At 40.2% G+C, this 19,095-nt stretch overlaps 8 protein-coding genes across 8 annotated transcripts; 3 read left to right on the top strand and 5 right to left on the bottom strand.

Moving 5' to 3' along the window:
- Positions 1 to 685: 685 nt before the first annotated feature.
- On the bottom strand, positions 686 to 2,602 carry I206_106376 (uncharacterized protein; the record flags this gene model as incomplete). The annotated part of the gene is made up of 2 exons (XM_019158873.1): positions 686 to 2,303; positions 2,367 to 2,602. 2 exons carry the CDS (start codon positions 2,600 to 2,602, stop codon positions 686 to 688), a joined length of 1,854 nt encoding a protein of 617 aa, XP_019008011.1.
- Positions 2,603 to 3,378: 776 nt separating this feature from the next.
- Positions 3,379 to 4,875, top strand: I206_106377 (uncharacterized protein; the record flags this gene model as incomplete). The annotated part of the gene is made up of 4 exons (XM_019158874.2): positions 3,379 to 3,778; positions 3,860 to 4,604; positions 4,684 to 4,722; positions 4,785 to 4,875. The coding sequence occupies 4 exons, from the start codon at positions 3,379 to 3,381 to the stop codon at positions 4,873 to 4,875; spliced, it is 1,275 nt and encodes a 424-aa protein (XP_019008012.2).
- Positions 4,876 to 5,557: 682 nt separating this feature from the next.
- Positions 5,558 to 7,216, bottom strand: I206_106378 (uncharacterized protein; the record flags this gene model as incomplete). Its single annotated transcript, XM_019158875.1, has 4 exons — positions 5,558 to 5,922; positions 5,977 to 6,741; positions 6,798 to 6,892; positions 6,954 to 7,216. 4 exons carry the CDS (start codon positions 7,214 to 7,216, stop codon positions 5,558 to 5,560), a joined length of 1,488 nt encoding a protein of 495 aa, XP_019008013.1.
- Positions 7,217 to 8,067: 851 nt separating this feature from the next.
- I206_106379 (uncharacterized protein) lies at positions 8,068 to 10,645 on the top strand (the record flags this gene model as incomplete). The annotated part of the gene is made up of 15 exons (XM_070203304.1): positions 8,068 to 8,089; positions 8,136 to 8,217; positions 8,277 to 8,370; positions 8,437 to 8,645; positions 8,707 to 8,793; positions 8,859 to 9,065; positions 9,134 to 9,202; positions 9,271 to 9,280; positions 9,348 to 9,549; positions 9,618 to 9,709; positions 9,770 to 9,845; positions 9,912 to 9,975; positions 10,035 to 10,260; positions 10,339 to 10,407; positions 10,481 to 10,645. The coding sequence occupies 15 exons, from the start codon at positions 8,068 to 8,070 to the stop codon at positions 10,643 to 10,645; spliced, it is 1,674 nt and encodes a 557-aa protein (XP_070059405.1).
- A 141-nt stretch (positions 10,646 to 10,786) lies between these two features.
- I206_106380 (uncharacterized protein) lies at positions 10,787 to 12,399 on the bottom strand (the record flags this gene model as incomplete). Its single annotated transcript, XM_070203305.1, has 7 exons — positions 10,787 to 11,350; positions 11,428 to 11,474; positions 11,529 to 11,706; positions 11,785 to 11,837; positions 11,899 to 12,107; positions 12,166 to 12,231; positions 12,296 to 12,399. 7 exons carry the CDS (start codon positions 12,397 to 12,399, stop codon positions 10,787 to 10,789), a joined length of 1,221 nt encoding a protein of 406 aa, XP_070059406.1.
- Positions 12,400 to 12,454: 55 nt separating this feature from the next.
- Positions 12,455 to 13,944, bottom strand: I206_106381 (uncharacterized protein; the record flags this gene model as incomplete). The annotated part of the gene is made up of 8 exons (XM_070203306.1): positions 12,455 to 12,463; positions 12,526 to 12,586; positions 12,674 to 12,845; positions 12,932 to 12,990; positions 13,102 to 13,590; positions 13,673 to 13,779; positions 13,841 to 13,868; positions 13,922 to 13,944. The coding sequence occupies 8 exons, from the start codon at positions 13,942 to 13,944 to the stop codon at positions 12,455 to 12,457; spliced, it is 948 nt and encodes a 315-aa protein (XP_070059407.1).
- Positions 13,945 to 14,296: 352 nt separating this feature from the next.
- Positions 14,297 to 15,256, bottom strand: I206_106382 (uncharacterized protein; the record flags this gene model as incomplete). The annotated part of the gene is made up of 5 exons (XM_019158879.2): positions 14,297 to 14,408; positions 14,477 to 14,530; positions 14,599 to 14,760; positions 14,850 to 15,060; positions 15,130 to 15,256. 5 exons carry the CDS (start codon positions 15,254 to 15,256, stop codon positions 14,297 to 14,299), a joined length of 666 nt encoding a protein of 221 aa, XP_019008017.2.
- A 1,700-nt stretch (positions 15,257 to 16,956) lies between these two features.
- I206_106383 (uncharacterized protein) lies at positions 16,957 to 18,670 on the top strand (the record flags this gene model as incomplete). The annotated part of the gene is made up of 2 exons (XM_019158880.1): positions 16,957 to 17,424; positions 17,501 to 18,670. 2 exons carry the CDS (start codon positions 16,957 to 16,959, stop codon positions 18,668 to 18,670), a joined length of 1,638 nt encoding a protein of 545 aa, XP_019008018.1.
- Between the last annotated feature and the right edge of the window lie 425 nt (positions 18,671 to 19,095).

A 19,095-nucleotide genomic window follows, 5' to 3' on the forward strand; every position in this document is an offset into this window, starting at 1 on the left:
CAATAATCATGTAATTAAATGTCCAAACGTGTGTACTTTGCTTCAGGGCTAGGACAAGATCGAAATCTCTTTATCACGTCATCTGTGCAATGTAGGAATTAAATGAAGATATCCCTACCCACAAGTTTATTTTCACACAATCCGGTAGTTGGTTGACCACAGATAGCACTTTCTGGGCCGGAATCCAAGTCGTCAAATTGTGTTTCTTGATAAATCAATTTAAGGACTAGTGACATCCAATCTAATTTATTGGTTTATAACAGAAAATTACATATCTGAAATCAGGACCAGAATTCAAGAATGATGACTGTTAAGGAAAGGTAAAGAAGAAGAACGAAAGGGTTGATAAAATACAACATCATGATAGAGCGAATGAACAAGTGAAAGCTTACTCGCTTCAAACAGACCAAGCGATAACCCAGGAGTAAATTCCTCTTACGATACTTCAAGAAGGTACTACGCGAAAATACAAAGATGGATGAAGAATATCGGAAGCCTTATTTATAGAATAAATTCAGATACATGGAGATACCATCAACAAGTACAAAATGACATGACAATATATGTTGCTTTAAGTATGACCAAGAAAATACAAATTAGCATAGAAAGTCCTTTGATTAAACCTGTACCGTCACCCTACACTCCTTCATCCACTTGTTTCACAATGAAGTATCCTACATTGACCTCATTCAAACTCAGCCATAAGCCTCTCAAATTCATCACCACCCATACCCATGTTTTCTATTCCAGCATCCGTAAAGTTGAAATCCGACATATCAATCTGACCAAATTCATTATTTTGATCTTGTCCAATTTGTAGATCGCCTGTCTGATTCTGACCTCGACTCTGTACTTGCAAATCAGGTTGAAAAGCTCCGAAATCTGGAAAGGGTTGAGATGCAATATTATCGAAACCAGGCTGTGTTAATTGTACATTCTGTTGCTGTGATTGATCGGTATGCGAGGATTCTGACTGCTGTGTATTTTCAGGTGGCGGTACACTTTGTGAATCGACAGCAGTTTGTACAGCATTACTTAGCACAGGTTGAACTGGAGCAGTGATAGGAGTTGTCTGGGGCAGAGATAAAGGTTGTGAAGCTGGCTCGAAGGATAACAAAGATGTCATGTCGTTATCTTGATTAGCGGTAGACTCTTGAAGTTGATTCTGGGATTGATTTTGCTTTGAAGCTGTATCAATGATTTGGCCGCTGTCACTTATAGCTCCAGGTTTTGCGACAGCAATTTCATTGTTCTTGCTCGTTGGACCATTTCCAGCGCTCAGGGTGTCATCTAATCCGTCGATTTTATCCGCTTTACTACCATTGTCCAGTGTTTGTCCAGCGGAAGTACTTGGTTGGGGTATCGTACTGGGAGGTTGCTCGTTACTGAAGAGTCCAGCTAAAGCGGAGAAATCCATATCATTTGCCAATCCCGCCGTTCCGTTCGATAAAGCTTGCGAGAACTCGAAGTCTGCCGATTGGTCTTGCTGCTGCGGTTGTGGATTGGACTGTTGAGTTTGCTGCTGCGATTGGTCAACGTTGATGGTCGATTGGGGAGGTTGAAGTTGGGTTGTACCCGTTTCTAGTCCTAACGAAGCGAGAATCTCATTACTAGTTTGTTGAGATTGATTGGTAGCAACGTTGACATTGACATTGTTGAGAGCAGGGTTTTGGGAGTTGCCGCCCATTGTCATGTCCAAAGTTGACGAAACATTCTCGAAAGCATTCCCATTCACCAAAGCCTCTAACTCATCCAGGCCAAGGGTTGAATAATTCATTGCACTACTGAGGTCGTTTTCCACCAGAATTTGATTCTGAAGCTGCATAGGATTTTCGACAGGCGGAGGAGGTTCCACTAAGCCTGTTTGTATAGCTTGCGCTGGCTGGGCAGACGATGTATTGTCCAAAGGTTGGTGAAGACTCTCTTGGTTGTCCGTTCTTGCCTGACCAGACGGTGGAACCTGGCTAATCACCTCGGCGGGAGGTTCCTGAGTGATCACTTCTACAACTTCATCTTTCTCTGGGGGTGCGGGCGATTCTAAAGGAGTATACTGCCCAGCAATATAGAGATTTACAGGAGTAGGTAAGTCCAAAGGTTTTGGAGGAGTGACATTGGATGCCAATCTCATGATTGATGCTAGTGTCGAGGATGGTCTGCTACCACTTGCTTGAGAGGAAGAAGGTAAATTTTTCCCAGATTGAGCCGTGAACCATTCAATCTGTTTTCGAACCCCTTCATACGACCTCCACGTAGTCTCCAGGCGATGCATCATATGCGTAGGTACCATTTGTTGTTTCAAACCTCTGCAAAAATAAAGCGCGAAGAACATGAGTGATATTTCGCAATGGTTTTCGTCATTCACTCACAGTCGCTTAGAAAAAGATTGATGCTGAAATATCAAAGCAGATTGAATCAAAATTTCCTTATACAGCTTCTCCATCTTGCCCATCTTATCTAAAAGTATCTCATTGCTTTGAGGATCATCTGTTACAGAGTTGTTCCCGTCAACTTGATGCGAGTCTTCATTCCTCAACCTCTTGACATCCCTTTCTTCCACATCAGAAGCTCTAGGTCGCTTCCTCCCATCCGGAGACATGGACATTCCGTCGAGTAATAGCGGATGAAGAGATTATTACAACAAGGAGGACACGAGCGGGGTGATGTACACTGAGGGCAATAAGATAGTAAAGATGACCTGGAAACGAGGTCTATATTGATATGTGCTGCATGATATGATCTTCATCATAAGCCTATCAAGGTTATTAACATCCTTTTAGTCACTTGACAAGGGGAATATATAGGATATCACGTGACGTAAGGCGGCGGTGTCCGTCTTTTGTACTGTATATGCGGGGTAACCAAAGTGGCATGGGGATCACGTAAATGTTTACCAGAAAAGCTCTCCCGCATGTCTCTTTTTACCCTGCCACTTCGTCATCAATATCCCTAATATTTTAACATTCTTCATTCCTTCTCCCTTCCAACAAAACAAAATCATCGCTTTTTTCGCTTCCTAAGTTGTGCATAATTAGTCGTAATCCTCCCGTTGTGCCGGGAATATCTCACTCAAAGCCTCCAAGCAGTGCACAGGTCAAAGGACTAAACATCTGTCTATTTCTCATCCCGAAATTATGACATCTTCACAATACTTTATTTTACCCGACAGCCGCTATGCAAATGAGATCTACCAAAAATCTCATCCCCGACTTTCACAAGCTATTATAAATACCTTTCATATTTGGCTTGGTATACAATACCTTCTCCCTCTTACCCATAATTTTATCGTCACTACTATATGATACTGACGGTCGCTGTTGAAAAGTCTGTATCACTATCGTTTGTTTGAATAACTTTTCCCACTCGTCAAGCTCAAATAAGATGTCACGTCGACATCAGTCAACCTCCGAGTTGATGTTCCCTTCGAGAAAGGTGATGAGATTTTGCGTGTTATCAATTTTCATCATAGCTGGAGTATGGGTATTTACTATGAAAGCCGACTTGACATCACCGAACCAAGGTCAGAGATTAATGAAAAGGGGACTTAGCGAAACATCAAATGAAGGAGAAGTGGATTTGATTGATGATTTCGTCAATACATTCCCAAAAATTAGAACATGGCAAGAGACTGGTGTACCTTCTCCTACTGCAAAATACGTGAATCGTAATGAACAACAATTGATTATTGGACATGAAGATGAGATGGAAGTAGTGAGTTCTAAAAGAGAACCATTTGATTGGCCTAGATCTAGAAAGTTATTCGTATTTGGTGATTCTTTCTGTGAGTCTGAATAAATTCCCCTTGTCCAAAGACATGTATTCCCCTTTTACTGTTATTAATGATTTACGATCTTGATCATAGCTACAAGGGATAAGGATTATCGTAAAGATGGAATTGATGGTGGACATTTTCAAGAATTACATGGTAAAGCAACAGATATGAAATGGGCAGATTATCTATATGCGGTTTTTCATGATTTTCATATTTTACAATATTGGAATTTAGCTAAAGTTGGAGCAACTATTCATCATTCTGTGTTACCACCTGGATTAGAATCATATGGTACATTTGAAACTCAAATTAATGATTTTCAAGATTTATTTACACCTTTACCTGGACCTAATCAAGTTAATTGGAATTCAAATGATACTCTGTTTATAATTGTCTTTGGTATAAATGATAATGGAAGATTAAATAGAGATGATTTACATGAAGGTGGTACATTAGATGTAGAATCAACTACAAAAGCTTTAGTTAATTCTTTAATGGAACAATCAAAAAGATTACATGGATTAGGTGCTAGAAATTTCTTATTTATGACTTTACCTCCTTTGCACCTTTCACCTAAATATAAATTACCAAGTCAAGTAGGACATGATATTGTTAACAGAGTTGAAGGTTCAGTTAATCATTTCAATACTTTCTTAAGATCAGGAGTTAAACAATTTGAAAGAGATATGGATGATAGTAATGTTATGCTATTTGATTTGAATAAATTTTGGAAATTATTACTGGAATATCCAGAATTATTCGGTATAACGGATATTTCTAGATTCAGAATCACGATTGATGGAAGATTACCCAATTTCGGAAGAATGGGTCTAGCGTAAGTTTTGTCATTCTGCTGAGATACAAATTGACTTGCTGTTCTGAAGGTTGCATGCTGACCGGCGAAATTGATTTAGTTATCACGACAATCAGCACGTCAGTTGGTCAAGCGCAGAGTGAGTACAAACTTGAAATGTCTTCACTAAATCTATTGATGTCCTGACGTACTTCCTGACAGGCTCATCGCAAGATCAGTCAATGGTCTACTTATGCGGAATTCAGCCTCACTACAGATGTCTAACGCATCTCAAACAGAGTATACAGCTTAGATGTCATCGACGGAAGAGGTTTTAGTTTGTAATTGGTCCTTGACATCGGACATTCTTGATCGAATAAACAGGACAAAGTCGCGCATTGTTATGTAATCCTTGGTTGTAACATTAGATGTATTCGGTAACCTTACCATTCACTCGACAACACCCACAACTAGCTACCTGCTTAGTTGCTACTAGGCACCATAGGCAACTTGCTAGATTTATACCTATATGACAGCCCACGCGCGGCGCAGGGCCTCCCTCCAGATTGACAGAAGGCAGCTCGACCTCTTTGCTAACGGGGCTTATGTTCCCTTCTGTCCAGTTCATGAAAGTGGTATACGCAACAGTACATTTCGTGGAAGAAATTTTGTTCGCTTCAGAACCTACGGGTGATCGGCATTCATTGCCAAGCCGTTTTGTCACAATATGACAAGATTGATCTGACCACATTGACAATCTAAGACTGAAAGTCAGACCGAGGTGAATTGAAAATTAGTATTTTGCATGATGTAAAAATCGTATTTTACTGTCATAATGATAAATATATATTATACAAAACCGATCGATATCTGCGACATACTCTTGAGCGTTGATATCTCTTCCATAGCTTTTAAAGGATCTATGTGTCCATTTTCACGGTGTCCCCTGAGTATCGTGATCTCATTTTACTTTATGGGCGATTTCAGATATGTGTCTAGAGGACATATCTGAAACTGAGATCTTGCATATCCGTTTTATTGTCATAATTGGCAGCGGGTCGGGGTACAGCTTCTTCGTTACCTTCAGCTGCTAGCTTATCTCTTCTAGCATTTTCCATTTTACATAAGACCATGAAAGCAAGCATGAAAAGGATGTATATTCCATACATTGATGAAATAGCTCTCATAGCTGATTTGTATAGTGGCGCTTCTTTATCTCGGAATAGTTGAGGTCCAACTATACATCCTGTTGCATATCCGATGTAATAAGCTGTTGAGAAAAGTGTCTTTCGAGTATGTCCCTTTATGTTGGATGAGATTATGGATAGATTGACAGATAAGATATGGTAATTGCATGTGGCTAATTAATAACCAATTAGCATAATAGTAATCGAAAGGTCAAAATAGGACTTACTTAACCAAAGTGATCCGGCAAGTGGCCATTTATTTTCGTAAGGTAATGTTTGAAGTAAAATACTTCCCACCAAAGGTACAAGTGCACAAATAGCTTGAATGACACCTCTATGATTTGGAAATTTCTTACAAGATAAAACAGCTAAGATTAAACAAGTAGCTTGCATTGCACAAGCAGGAAGTTGAAGTACAGTAGTTATAAAACTTGAATATCCTAATCCATTGAGAATAAGAGTTCCAAAATTAAGTACAGTGCATGCACAAAGAAGGAAAGCCCAAAAGAAAACTAAATAAAATTTAGGATCTTTAAAAGTTTCCCAAAATTGATTCCATTGAAAATGTCTTTCATGTGAACTTGCATGTTCTCTTGCTACTCTATCATGAGCAATTTGTTTTTCTTCTTTTGTTAAAAACCAAGCATTTTCCATTTTTGAAGGAATGAAATAAGTGAATAAAAGTCCAATACAAATTGAAATTGATCCAGTAATTAACATTGCAATTCTCCAACCTTGTATTGAACTTTTAATTGAACTTAAACCATAAAGAAATAATCCACCTAAACCTTGAGCAAAAATATCTGCTGCAGCTAAAAGAGCGAATCTTGAAGGATGTTCAGCTTTTCTATACCAAAATGAAATCATCAAAACGAAAGCTGGATAAGCTGAACCTTCCATTAATCCTAATAAAAATCTAACAGCTAATAGATCGGCAGCTTTTTGAGGTGCAGCTTGAGCCATCATAACACCTCCCCAAAGAACGACAGTAACTGGTACACACAAATCAGTCCAAAGAGGCAGATGACAAAAAAGGGTTTCGGCTCACCTCCAACGTAAAGTTTGATTGAAAACATATGTAAGACCTTGACTGAAATGATCTGAGATACCAGAGTACCAAAGTAGAATATACTTGAGGCCCAACTGCATCGTCGAGCCCAGATCAGCTATCCATACTAAGACTCGAAAATTATCGCCGACGTACGAATAGTCTTGACCTTGAAGATGGAGATCTTTTTTAAGCCCGAAGATCGCAGCGAATGCCAATCCACGCTTATCAAGATACTGGCAAAAGTACACCAAGATAGCCAAAGGCATTATGACTCTGTCAATTTTCCATAGAACTCGTTTCTCGATAGCAGGATCAATCTCATTTACAACATGTTCAATTTCGTCAACCTTACTTTCATCCATCGGTATTTCGGCCTTTAACCCATCGGTGGGCAATTCAGTAAGATTGGAAGACATCTTGAAAATACTCTCAGAAGAGCTTGGATGTATTGATAATTCAATCAATGCTTCTTGTTCTCGTTCGCGAATGAAGTTTATATATGCAGACGTGTGAAGCCAGATAATATATCTTGACTCAAGGTCGAATGGATTGATGGTAAGAACACCGGTTAGCTCGCCGATTTACATCTTTTGGCAATTTTATCGGTTACTCAATGTAAAAATTGGCAACATTTAGCTTCTTATCTTTCTCACTTGACAAGCTCACCCGGGTCGTATGGCAATCCCGACACTGCTCTCCTGAGTATGAAATATCCAAATCTTCTCTGCTACGCCTAATGAGTGCGTGTTCTGCATATCAGGAATGATCTGGATATATAGTCCCGTAATGTGCATCTCTGATAAATTACTGAATTCAAGGGCTATATGCTGGGTAGTATAAGATGATGGGGTAAAATTAGGGTTTAACCTTTAGGAGGTCCGAATGATCTTAGGTGTTCGCATGAATCTTGTAGAGCTGTCTGAAGCCTGCAGTGGGATGCACGAGCTAAATCATTGCAAGTTCAGGAAAAACATGGTAATTCTGTCAGTAAAGAAGAATTGAATCTCCATACAATTCCAGTCAAGTTCAGGAAAATTCACTATGACTCGGCTAATTGAGGTCGGATCTGACCGAAGGATTTGGTTGATTCGCCGACTGTGATTAACGATAACCACTATAACTCACCGATAGCCAACAAAAATAATAACTCCTAGGCGTAATTGACCTGCCCATAATAAACAGCGATGCAACCATAGTAAGAGTCGAACAATTTCGACATCTCTATCCCAACATCCTCACCCGCAAGTATTCAAAGTAGACAAGCAAGATGGGAAACGTTCTTTCACCTAGTAAGTCTATATTCAAACAGCTCGAATGGCCAGGGTACTAATTTAGAGGAAACAGAATACACCTATGAAGAATGTACTGCTGATTTGGGCAAACTTGGTCAGCTCAAGGGAACACTCATTGATGGAAGGTAGGTACGTCTCATACCGAGAGCTGCGTGCAGAGATCTGAGCCATGCGATCTATGTAGAGTCAAGCGATATGTCAATGTGCCTTACGCTTTACCTCCGACAGGAGAGAACCGTTTCAAGAAGCCTAGACCACTCCCTATAGATTACTCGTATGTGAGTATTTTGAAATTTCTCGTTGTTACACCGTATGAATTGTTATTCACACGAAAAACCTTGTAGTCTCAAGATGGTCTACCAAGAAATGCAGTAGATTTTGGTCTTCCATGTCCTCAACCTACATATACATCTTTACCCGTATCCGAACTTGCTGAAGATGACGGCTCAGCCAAAGAATACCCTTACGATGAAGATTGTTTGAAGATGAACATCTGGTTACCATCAGGGCCACCTCCTCCCGAAGGTTACTCTGTATATGCTTATATGCATGGGTAGGGTTATTTGCTAAACATTAGCTTTCAGAGAAGGAGAACAAGCTGACTCGCACACTAGTGGATGGTTGCAGATTGGGGATCCAAGTATTGATCCTAAGATGGATCCTACAGAGTTGATCAGTACAGGTGGTCTTAATTGTATTTTGTGAGTATCTCTTTAACTCATGTCTCCAAGATGGACTGGCTGCATACTGATAAAGGCCATATTAGCATATCGCTAGGGTATCGTATCAGCGCTTTGGGATTTTTAGCTTGCAAGGAATTGCAAGAGGAATCATTGGATGGATCAGTCGGTAATTACGGGCTATGGGATCAAAGAGTTGCCCTTGAGTGGATACATGATCACATAGGTGCTCTGGGTGGCAATCCTAAACGAGTAGTAGTGGGAGGTAGATCTGCAGGAGCATATTCCGCACAGTGAGCTGTTCTTGTAGTTTCACCAAACCATATAATCAATCCAGATACTAACGTATATTGATGGGCAGCGCTCAACTGGTGCATGAATTATTACAGGCTGAACCGACCGAAGGAGGGCTTTTCCATCGTATAATTTTGTGAGTGATCTTTTGTATCAACAAAAGTGCTCTCGAACTCAACAGCTTACCTATCTCGAATGTGCCAGAATATCAAACGTCAGTCAACCAAATTGAAGAATATAAAGACTGCTGTCTATTTGACTAATACCATTCAATCTATTAGGCCATCCCATGCTTGCCCAAAACAGTCGAAGAAACTCAAGATCAATTCGAATCTCTCTTAACAGCCCTGGATATCCCTTTGACGCTTTCAGGTCCAGAAAGGCTAAAAGCACTTCGAGCCGTACCTGCGGAAACCCTCACCAGAAAAATCATGACAATTGATCAATTCACATTTAGGACGGTTCAAGATGGAGTCTTTTTCCGTGAGTATCAGCTGCATTTATTCACTGATCCGCATCTTGGTCTATTCTTATGTTTGCACGATCCGTAGCCAAAAGCCAAACGTGGTTGTCAGATGGTAAACTAGCAGACGAATTCAAGAAGAGAGATATGGCTGCCATAATTGGTGAAGTTCAAGATGAGGTGAGCCCAGGGGAAGAATTCAAAACTACTGTTGTGGCAAAATTGACAGCTTCTATGTAGGAAACCTTGTATCGGGATGGATTTAGGGTCACAGATGAGATATCACTATACAAAGCTGTGAATCAATATTATTCCTGTGAGTCGAAATTTTTCGTTTGATCAGAAAGTATGAGTTTTGATGAGTTCGTTTGGGATGTTCTAGCAACTGTGGTGAATCAAATGATTGATTTATATTTACATCAAAAGATTAAAGAGCCATATCAACAGTGGGTCTTTTAAGAACCACAGCAAGAAGTTTCGCTGATATACTTTATTATGCATCTAGTCCCGATCCTAACCCCAATATCGACTCATACACAAAAGTTCTAGGGGATATAATATCTGATGGTCAAGTGAGAGCTCCCAGTAGATCTTTGACTAGACAATTACGAGATGCAGGAGTACCTTTAGATTCAGTTCATCGATATATAGTAGCTTGGGTACCTAATTTCGTCATGAAATTCGCTCCAAAAGAATTCGGTATAACACATGCAATGGACAGACCAATTCATGTGAGTACCCACCAGCATGAAAAGAAGGAGCATTAGCTTCTCGCTGGATGGAGTGATATCAATTAATCCCTTTTATAGAATTTCTCCATTTTCCACGGACCAGATGCTCACGAAGATAAATTAATGACAGAATGGATAAAAGATTATGTAAGTTTTTCCAGTACGCTCTTGATATCTTTTAGATAAAATGAAAGCTTATAGGTCGATTTCGATATATTAGGCAAATTTCATCAATTGGAAATCTGTAAATTTCGGTACTGAAACATGGACACAAGTAAAAGTTTTGAGTCCAAAAGATCATGGAAGTATAAGGATTGAAGATGATACCAAATGGAGTTATCTTGAAAAGGTATCAGAAGTGATAGAAGGTAGATCGACCTCTTGAGATAAGTATTAGCAGCTGAATATTGTAGTCAATTCTCACGTACTTTGTGATGTCACGTACACATACATTCAAATTTCATTATTACAGATCGTCGGTTTCAATTTGGAAAGAGGATTAAATTTAGTTAAGAAGCAAACAAGTTCACAAAGAATGAACAAGTCCTTGCCATTCTGTATCATGTGTATTATCTAATCCAATACCATCCTGATTCCTGTTTGTAAAATTCCAAGAAATATCGTCGTCGAAAGGCCACCAATCATTCCAATTTATGTTGGCACCTAATGATTCATCAGTTGAATTTTCTAATAACCAATTACCTAATTCTGGAAGTGGATCGAATGATGAAAATTCAAATGTAGGATCACCTAATTCTGGTTGTGATAAAGCTTGCAATGTTTGACTTTGCTCTGCTACCAGAGAAGTAGCATTGATAACTGGTGGAGCTTTTACATCATTGTAGATCGATTGGGGAATAGAAGCACCATGATCGAGGACAGGAGGATTCTGGGCACTTTGACCAAAATTGGAAGGATTCCCAGTATCAAACCTCGATAATCTCCTCAAGAATGCAGCGTGGAAAGCGATTGTATGAGTAGTCGAGATTGCCAAACGTTCGAGCTTATCTGCTGACCGTTGAAACAGACCGAAAATATACGATAGAGATTGTTGATCAAGTATAGTAGTAGCGATATTTGTGTCGAATACCTGAAATAGCATGTAAAGCGGCTATTGAGTATGTGTATCGATCATACTATCAGGTATAATCGTAAAACACAACTCACCTTGAATAAGAAAAAAGAAGCATACGCAAAGTAAAGATGCTTTGAGTCTGCACTATTTCCATGAGCCATCCACACTGCTGCCCTTTGTAAAAGAGACGCACCGCATGTGAAACGAAGTAAATCATCCTGCAATTCACACATTGTAGCTAGGCAGGCCAATGATCCATTTATGCAATAAGCTAAAGCTTCCCTTCTTTCTCGTTCTTGATTCTCCTCAATGCCCGGATCGCCAGAAGAGTTGAGATTTCTGAAAGATCGCTGTACCCATCTGTGGGATATCTGAACGGCGAAACAAGGAGTTATATTATTCGCTACAAGAATCTTAATGGTCACGACTGAGAGTGGGATCCGACTTACAATGACTTTAGCGTGTAACGCAGACAAATTCGCATGGATAGCGATTTCGGGGTCTAATTAATGAGTCATCAGCCTTGTCAAAATTATAATTCTCGTCAGAAAATGCGCGCTTACCACGCTCAGTTTGCGTTTTTACCCAAGCTTCCGAATCTTTCTCGAAAGTATGATAAACAGATCTCAAATCAAGATCATAACTTCCAGGACCAGACTCATTGTCTTTATCTATAGCTTCTATACTGACCGATAATACTCGACGAAGTGCTACATTGCTAGCTAATCGATAATCTACGGGTATGCAGATGGGAGAATATATGAAATTTTCGCTACAATACAATGATTTTATTAGTACAAATGTTCCAATTTGTACTATTTATAACGTACCTCGATCGAATCAGGTTATCTTCAGGCATCATACTTGGTTTAGCCGTCTGGCCACAATAGTTGAATCTGCAGAAATCGACGATTTAGCAAAGTAGCAGAATATGATGGACGACGTATAATTATTTCTCACCTTTTATCAGCAGCATACAAAGCAAGCCATATCCTTTGGCGATCTCTATTACGCCTTTGATCATAGTCCGACCGAAGGGTAGACAAATCCAAATCAACGGCCATTCGACTATGTTCGCGTATCAAATGTTATTCAGGTTAAAATCATTTCAGAAATGACTTACCATGCCTAATAGCAATATTTGTTAGCTATAAAACAGGTAATGACCTGGATATGAAAATGCTGCTTACCATACCTAGTAGGAGAAATGCATTTTCATCTTCCGCCTCCTTGTATTCAGTCAATACAAATCTAATTGAATAACTTTCTCAGTATTGCGACTGACTCGCTTCACATGCTTCCGTTGCGGTGAACTGGAGTATTGGCAACGATACTTACAGGGCTTGAATGGTCTGTTCAGATTTGATGTCATCGGCGAAAACCCTCAGAATTTGATCTTTCGCTAGCGCTAAGCACTTCTTATGTGTATAACCGTTGATATTAGACGAGAATTTGGCCGCAGTGGCTAAGATGACGCAGAAAAGGAAAGAAGATGTCTTTTGTACGTAATCTACCGCATCGATGATCAGTTTACTTTTACTCTGATCTCTTCATGGGTTATCTCCTTCTGGGCCATGAAACAATGGAGATATTTACCATATGTATGTAACGCTTGGTCAAATATGTAGACATTTGGTGCAATTTTGCTCATGAATCTGATCAAAACGGGTTGTAAGTATACACTGATGACTGATATGGCATCTTGGGAGGTGTCTACCGATTTGATGGTATTTCATTGATTAAGTAGGATGAGTTCGTGAACATACAGATTAAAAAGGTCTTTTGCAGTATCATCATTGATATATCCACAAGTAATTGGATCCTCCCTCCATAACGATAAAGCACTATTTGAGTTGGAATTTCGCTCTTTATCTTTATCTACGTCAGAGAAGATCCTAGCTATTGATGATGTTCTTCTAACGGAAGGACCTATATCCGAATAATCTGTATGTCGAGCATCTACACTAGCGAGGCCAGGATTGGCTTGGTGTGAAGTGACTCGTGCAGATGAAGTAGGGCGTATGGTATGGCGAGAGACTGAATACGATGATGAAGGGTCTTGTGACCTGTTCGTAGATGTTGTAGGGTAGGTAGAAGAAATGCTAGGATCTATATGATTGTTTGAAGATCCGTTTACCCGGACCTGCTGACGATGATCGTCATTTGATATAAGAGTGATCTGCCTTTTCGCCTTTCTCTCCTCGGCTTCCTTGTGCCTCTTTCGTTTCAATCTAGCTCTCACACTATCGGAAAGTCTAAACACAAAATAATTATCAGGAATCTCTTTCTTCCTCAAGGCATAATTTGGAGTGGGTGTGCAAAAGGTTCGCAACTCGCCTTGTTCCAACCTTTCTACCTCTTTGATGCGGAATAACTTCACACTTGATGCCGACATCCATACAGCTCTGACAGTCTGTACTTTCCGTTCTACCCAAACACTTTGTCTGCATCCAAGGTCTCAGTCCGAGAACAAAAATCGCTTTCGGAAAGCCGAGAAGAGCTCACTTTTCTGGACCTACATCTCAAGCATGCGCTACAAATACGAGTCAATCTCTTTCGTTCTCTAACAGTAGTATAACAGCTTACGGTTGAGCACTTGTAGAAGTCATGATGACATTGTGGCTGTGTATATACAATTGCAAGACGAAACAGATAAATGAACATGAAGTAATTTATTTAGTTCTGGTCAATAAGGTGAAAGTGGTATTTTACCGATATTGAACCGGCAATCCCCGAATAACTTTTCCGTGTTGCTCATATGCATAATTAGCAGCAGGATATCGCTAATAACTCTATAACCCTGTTTGAAGATATACTACCATTTGCATCAGATGAGTATGTCATGCACCGAAACTATGCAATTTTTCATATTATACTGTATACGGAATGAAATGTCCATTTATTTCCCGCCAAACATAATGCCATCCCTGCCGTCTTTTGAATTTACGCCTTCTTCTGAATCTAAAATTCCTGAGCTTTGAAACCGAAATAAGTGAAAGTAGCATTGGCTCCAATAGGATTATACAAAGTGAGAGATGCGTTATTGTTTAATTCAGGTGTTGGCCCGTAGACGCTAAGAAGAGAGCATATCAATATAGTTCGCAAGCTTTGAGAAGTTCGAATAAACTTGATGAAACTCACTTTTGCTCATCTACCAAGAAAGCATAGTAGTATCCCTCATCAGCCGCATTCAGCCTGAAAATTAGAAAAGGAAAAACCATTCAGCATCCTGTTTGTTAGAACAATCTCCCAAAGTTACTTACTCAAAGTATTGTCCAGACGAAGCAGCTCCTTCATAGTCATATTGACAATCCTCTAAAGTCAAAGTTGAATTTTCATATGGTGAGCTCGAAGCAGTTAAACATTTGAAATCGCCAACATTGTAGTAAGTCAAATGTCCGTAAAATGTTCGTGGTGAATTTCCTCTATAATCAAGAGTCAAAAATTAGCACAAAATACAACAGGATATTCTTTCATGATCATGCAATGTTGTTTGAGAATTTGATCCACTCACAATCCGTTGAAACCTTTTCTATCGCTAGTTTGACAAACTTCAAAACCGAATAATTCTGTAGTTCTACAATCTCCACAAGGTTGAATAGTTCCATCTTCTGAAGTACCTAATCTGCTTTCATTGAATGATGTCGTTTGAGTTTCGGAATCAAAGTCAGTGATATTGGAATATAAATGAATAAATCCGTCAAACCCCGCTGAAGTGAATGGACCTATATTTTCGAGAAATCATTAATATTGCTTCAAATCGATTGTAAATACATCAATGTAATTTAACTCACCTCCATATTGGAATTGTACACAATTCAAATCAGTCGATTTCTTCGCTAATTGCTGAGTTGATACTGTTGGAGCACCAAGCGCGAAGGGAAGTAGCGTCGATGCGATAAGAGCTAATTGAGTGAACATTTTATAAGAAACAGTAAAATATGTTTGAGCAGAGTTTGCGAGTATTACTGTATGAGGGTCTCCTGCTGCAATTGAAATTGAATAGTGAATGATACAGAATGCTCACATCGTAGGAACAGGTTGCATATAAATAGGAATCAGATGTTACCGCCTTTCGAATCTGCAAGGATCCAACTTACTCCGATCCGAAGAGAGCAACCGCTTCTTCATCATATTAAAAGAGGTATGCATGTGACTTATCACTCATAAGCATAGCTTTTCAATGAAGTATAATAGTCTCTTGAGCAGAGTACGAAATGTCAGAATAATTCGGTTGAATGAGGTTAGAGCAGGTCCGAAGGCGGTGTCGGAGGTACACTCCGACCCTTGGTATCCTGATTTTATGTCGGGATGATCGAGAATACACCTTGAATGACATACATGTCTCCGAGCTTAATTTCTATGCTTCGAGACTCCACCCGATCCTGTCCCGTTCGTTCTTGTGAGCGGACGTGACCAGCAACACTGATGCTTGATGGTCATTACTTTCCAGTAAGGGGTAAAGTTGCACGAGGTCGGTTGTTTGTAAGTACAGCTATGTTTATCAATCGACATGACGTCATAGGTTGCATTTTCCTTGAGTCTTTATCAATATGCAGTTGAGCGGTTGAATATCATATTATTGTCATCGGAATGAATCACCATTGCAATATGATCATTCAAAAAGAAGAGATGATGCTCGTCGAGTGATATCAGATTCGATCTCGATGTTTGGTCATAATCAGTGAAATTTGACATCGTGTACGGTAACTGGTGACCACGTTTGAAGCAGATCAAATAAGCGCAAAGGATTCAGATCTTGAAGATCACTTATTTTTTCCGAATGTAATACTATTATCGCTCTTGATACTAGAATCGAGTTCAGCATCCAATGAAATGAGCAGATATGTCGATTGGAGATCAACGGTACAATCGACTATATCAATGGTATCGAAGATGATTACTGGATATCATTGAAATTAGAACGAACGTGCGTTATTTACATTTCATCATTCTCATTCTCACACGACCCATGTTCGTAAATCTCATTAAAAGTATGCTCACGCGCACACGTGTGATATCTATTAAGGGGACATTGAGGAAAATCAACAATGCATGTCACCTTGTCGTGTGAGATATTGTTGGTGGAAGATTTTGATATCCAAATATCCAATCCTTCCTTTGATAGTGTAATTGACTTATCAAAGGGTTGATAAACAGTGAAACGGTTCGCACACGATCTTGTAGTTCATTGATGAAATCAACTCCAGTCTTTAATTCGGAAGCGGGGCATTGTTCATCGAAGCTCGTGCGTTCGTTCAAAACCATACTAAATTACATTCCAGTTCAATTCTCATCAATCACCTGGCTTACCTTAGACGCACGTTGTTCAAAATAACACAACTCGTGCGATTGTATCAAGATTTGGAACATTCGTAAGCACAACAGTACTAGTAAGGTAATCGAATAGACTACAAGGTGTATAAGCACACGACCAATACCTTTATTAGTCTTCTAGTAAAGTCATGACTCTAGTCATGGAATCGTTTCCACTCTCTGTACACAAACCATCTCCGTACATACGCACAACGCCCTCATCATCTTCACAAAGAACTCGCAATCACGAACTCGACCTTCCAAGTGACTCTCCTTATCTTACCCAACGGTTTTCGAACATCGACATGCCACCACCATCGATCATCCCGCAGAATAGGAGGAGAAAATCAGGTCCTCAACCTATCGCACCTGGTCCAGCACCAAATTCTCTTAAAAGCTTCACAGCTCAACGTAACATTCAACAATCTTCACCGTCAGCAAGTGTCTCTTCCCTCTCGGTAGGTCAGGAGGATGATGATGAAGATTATAATCCGAAAAACGGTGGTCCTTCTTCTCTTATCAGCAGAAAATCTACATCTTTCAACGCCGTTAATACCACTTCCGTTCCGACCAATGGAAAGCGAAAACAAGCCCCCACGGCCGCGAGCAGTCAGAAATCCAACAAAATGACGAGGGAAGCTTTGCGAAAAGCAAATCATTCTTTGATTGAGCGACGACGAAGGGAGAAGATCAATGCTGCATTAGGAGAATTGAGGAGAATGGTACCAGGCTTAGGAGAGGATGGCGGTAAAGCGGGTGAATTCAAGCTGGAGGTGAGTTGAAATCAACTTATGAATGGGAGAAGGGAAAAGGAGGAGACTAGATCACTGATCTGATATATTCAATTAGGTCCTCGAACGCACTGTATCGCACATGAAGGACTTGAAATCCCATATCCTATATCTCGAGTCCATCATAGCGGAACATGGGATCCATGTAAACCCAATAGACGATAGCTCGAATCAGAAAAATGGTGATCAGGACGAAGACGAGCAGGACCGACAACAATTAGCAGTTGATGGTATATACCAAGCAGAAATTAGCAGACTGGATGAATCCGCGCAGCCTCCAACCAAGCCGCATCATGGATCGAATGATCAGTACCAATCGGACTATCACACATATTCTACATCAACCGCCTACTCTTACCCCATGTCCAAGACACATACGATTAACCATTCAATGTCGCCTTATCCTTCTCCTGGACCGGAGAATGAGGCTCTCGGGGAGGCTGACCCGAATGAAACCGAGCCGGAAACGAATCTACCTCCGCCTCTCACGAAAGCTACCCGAGTGGTTTCTCGACACGTTTCTCCACCTGTAGCTACACCTTCTGTTGCTTGTTTGTTAGCTCAAGCCGCGCATTCGAATTCGCCAACGCCGCCGCCACCCGTATCACGTCCGGCACCCCCACCACAGAGTTCAAATCCTATCTTCCTCCCTTTTCCTGCTCCTTCGCCTACTTCACCCTTTCTTACCGGAGCCCCTGCTGCGATGTCTTCAGTTAGTAGTTCGTCAAGCTCAATGATCGATACTTCCAGGTCATATATTTCAGATCCCTCTCCTTTCTTAGCTCCAATAAGCGGGATGTCGCTGTTCGGCGGTGCATTGAATTTGGAACAACCTTCTCCAGCAGAAAATATGAAATTATTCATTGATAAAACTTCACCCCCATCATTAGCATTACCTCCCAGTAACACGAAAGAGAAATTGGGAAATATGCCGCCTGAAGAAGCGGCCAATTTGCTTTTGGCCTTCTCATCCCCTGACACAATGAGACCTCAAACGCACGTAGATATCTCACCATATCCTGGTATGAGTAGAGACAGAAGGATGACCTTGGATAATGACGATTTTAAACTTGATACCTTCACATTGAAGACTAATTCGGTATCTTCCAACGATGAGAAAGATGTTAATTCGCGCAGATACAATTCGTTGTCTCGGGAAAATAGTAAAGGAATGACCAGAGGGAAAAGCGCAATGGATTTCCTGAAGATGTCAAATACCGCACGATAAGGTCCATTTATATTTCGATAATTTGTGATGTAAGTCAGGGTGGTAGATAGCTTGAGCTTGCCATGCATTATGTCCGCTTTTAAAGTCTTTATAATAAATACATCCTTATCTTGAGGTTCTCGTTTTCACGACTGGTTGGGGTTGGGGTTATGGGTGTGGGCCCTTCCACGTGTCAAAAAACGTACGCTTAAATAGCCGGTAAAAGTGGGTTCATGTTGATCCAATTTGAGAAACATTTCCATTTTCTCTCTCTCTTTTCATTCACTTGCGTAATGCTTGCGTATAATCTGTGACTTCGTGAGACATCCTCGAACCCAAATAACCATGGAAGTAGTAGGACATTGATATCTCAAACTGTTACACTAGTCTTCAAGCGCGGTCAACCGATAAACATGAATTCAGACCGATAGCAGTCTCATTTGCCT

The sequence above is a fragment of the Kwoniella pini genome, chromosome 9 (genome assembly GCF_000512605.2).
Source record: "Kwoniella pini CBS 10737 chromosome 9, complete sequence".
Taxonomy (NCBI): domain Eukaryota; kingdom Fungi; phylum Basidiomycota; class Tremellomycetes; order Tremellales; family Cryptococcaceae; genus Kwoniella; species Kwoniella pini.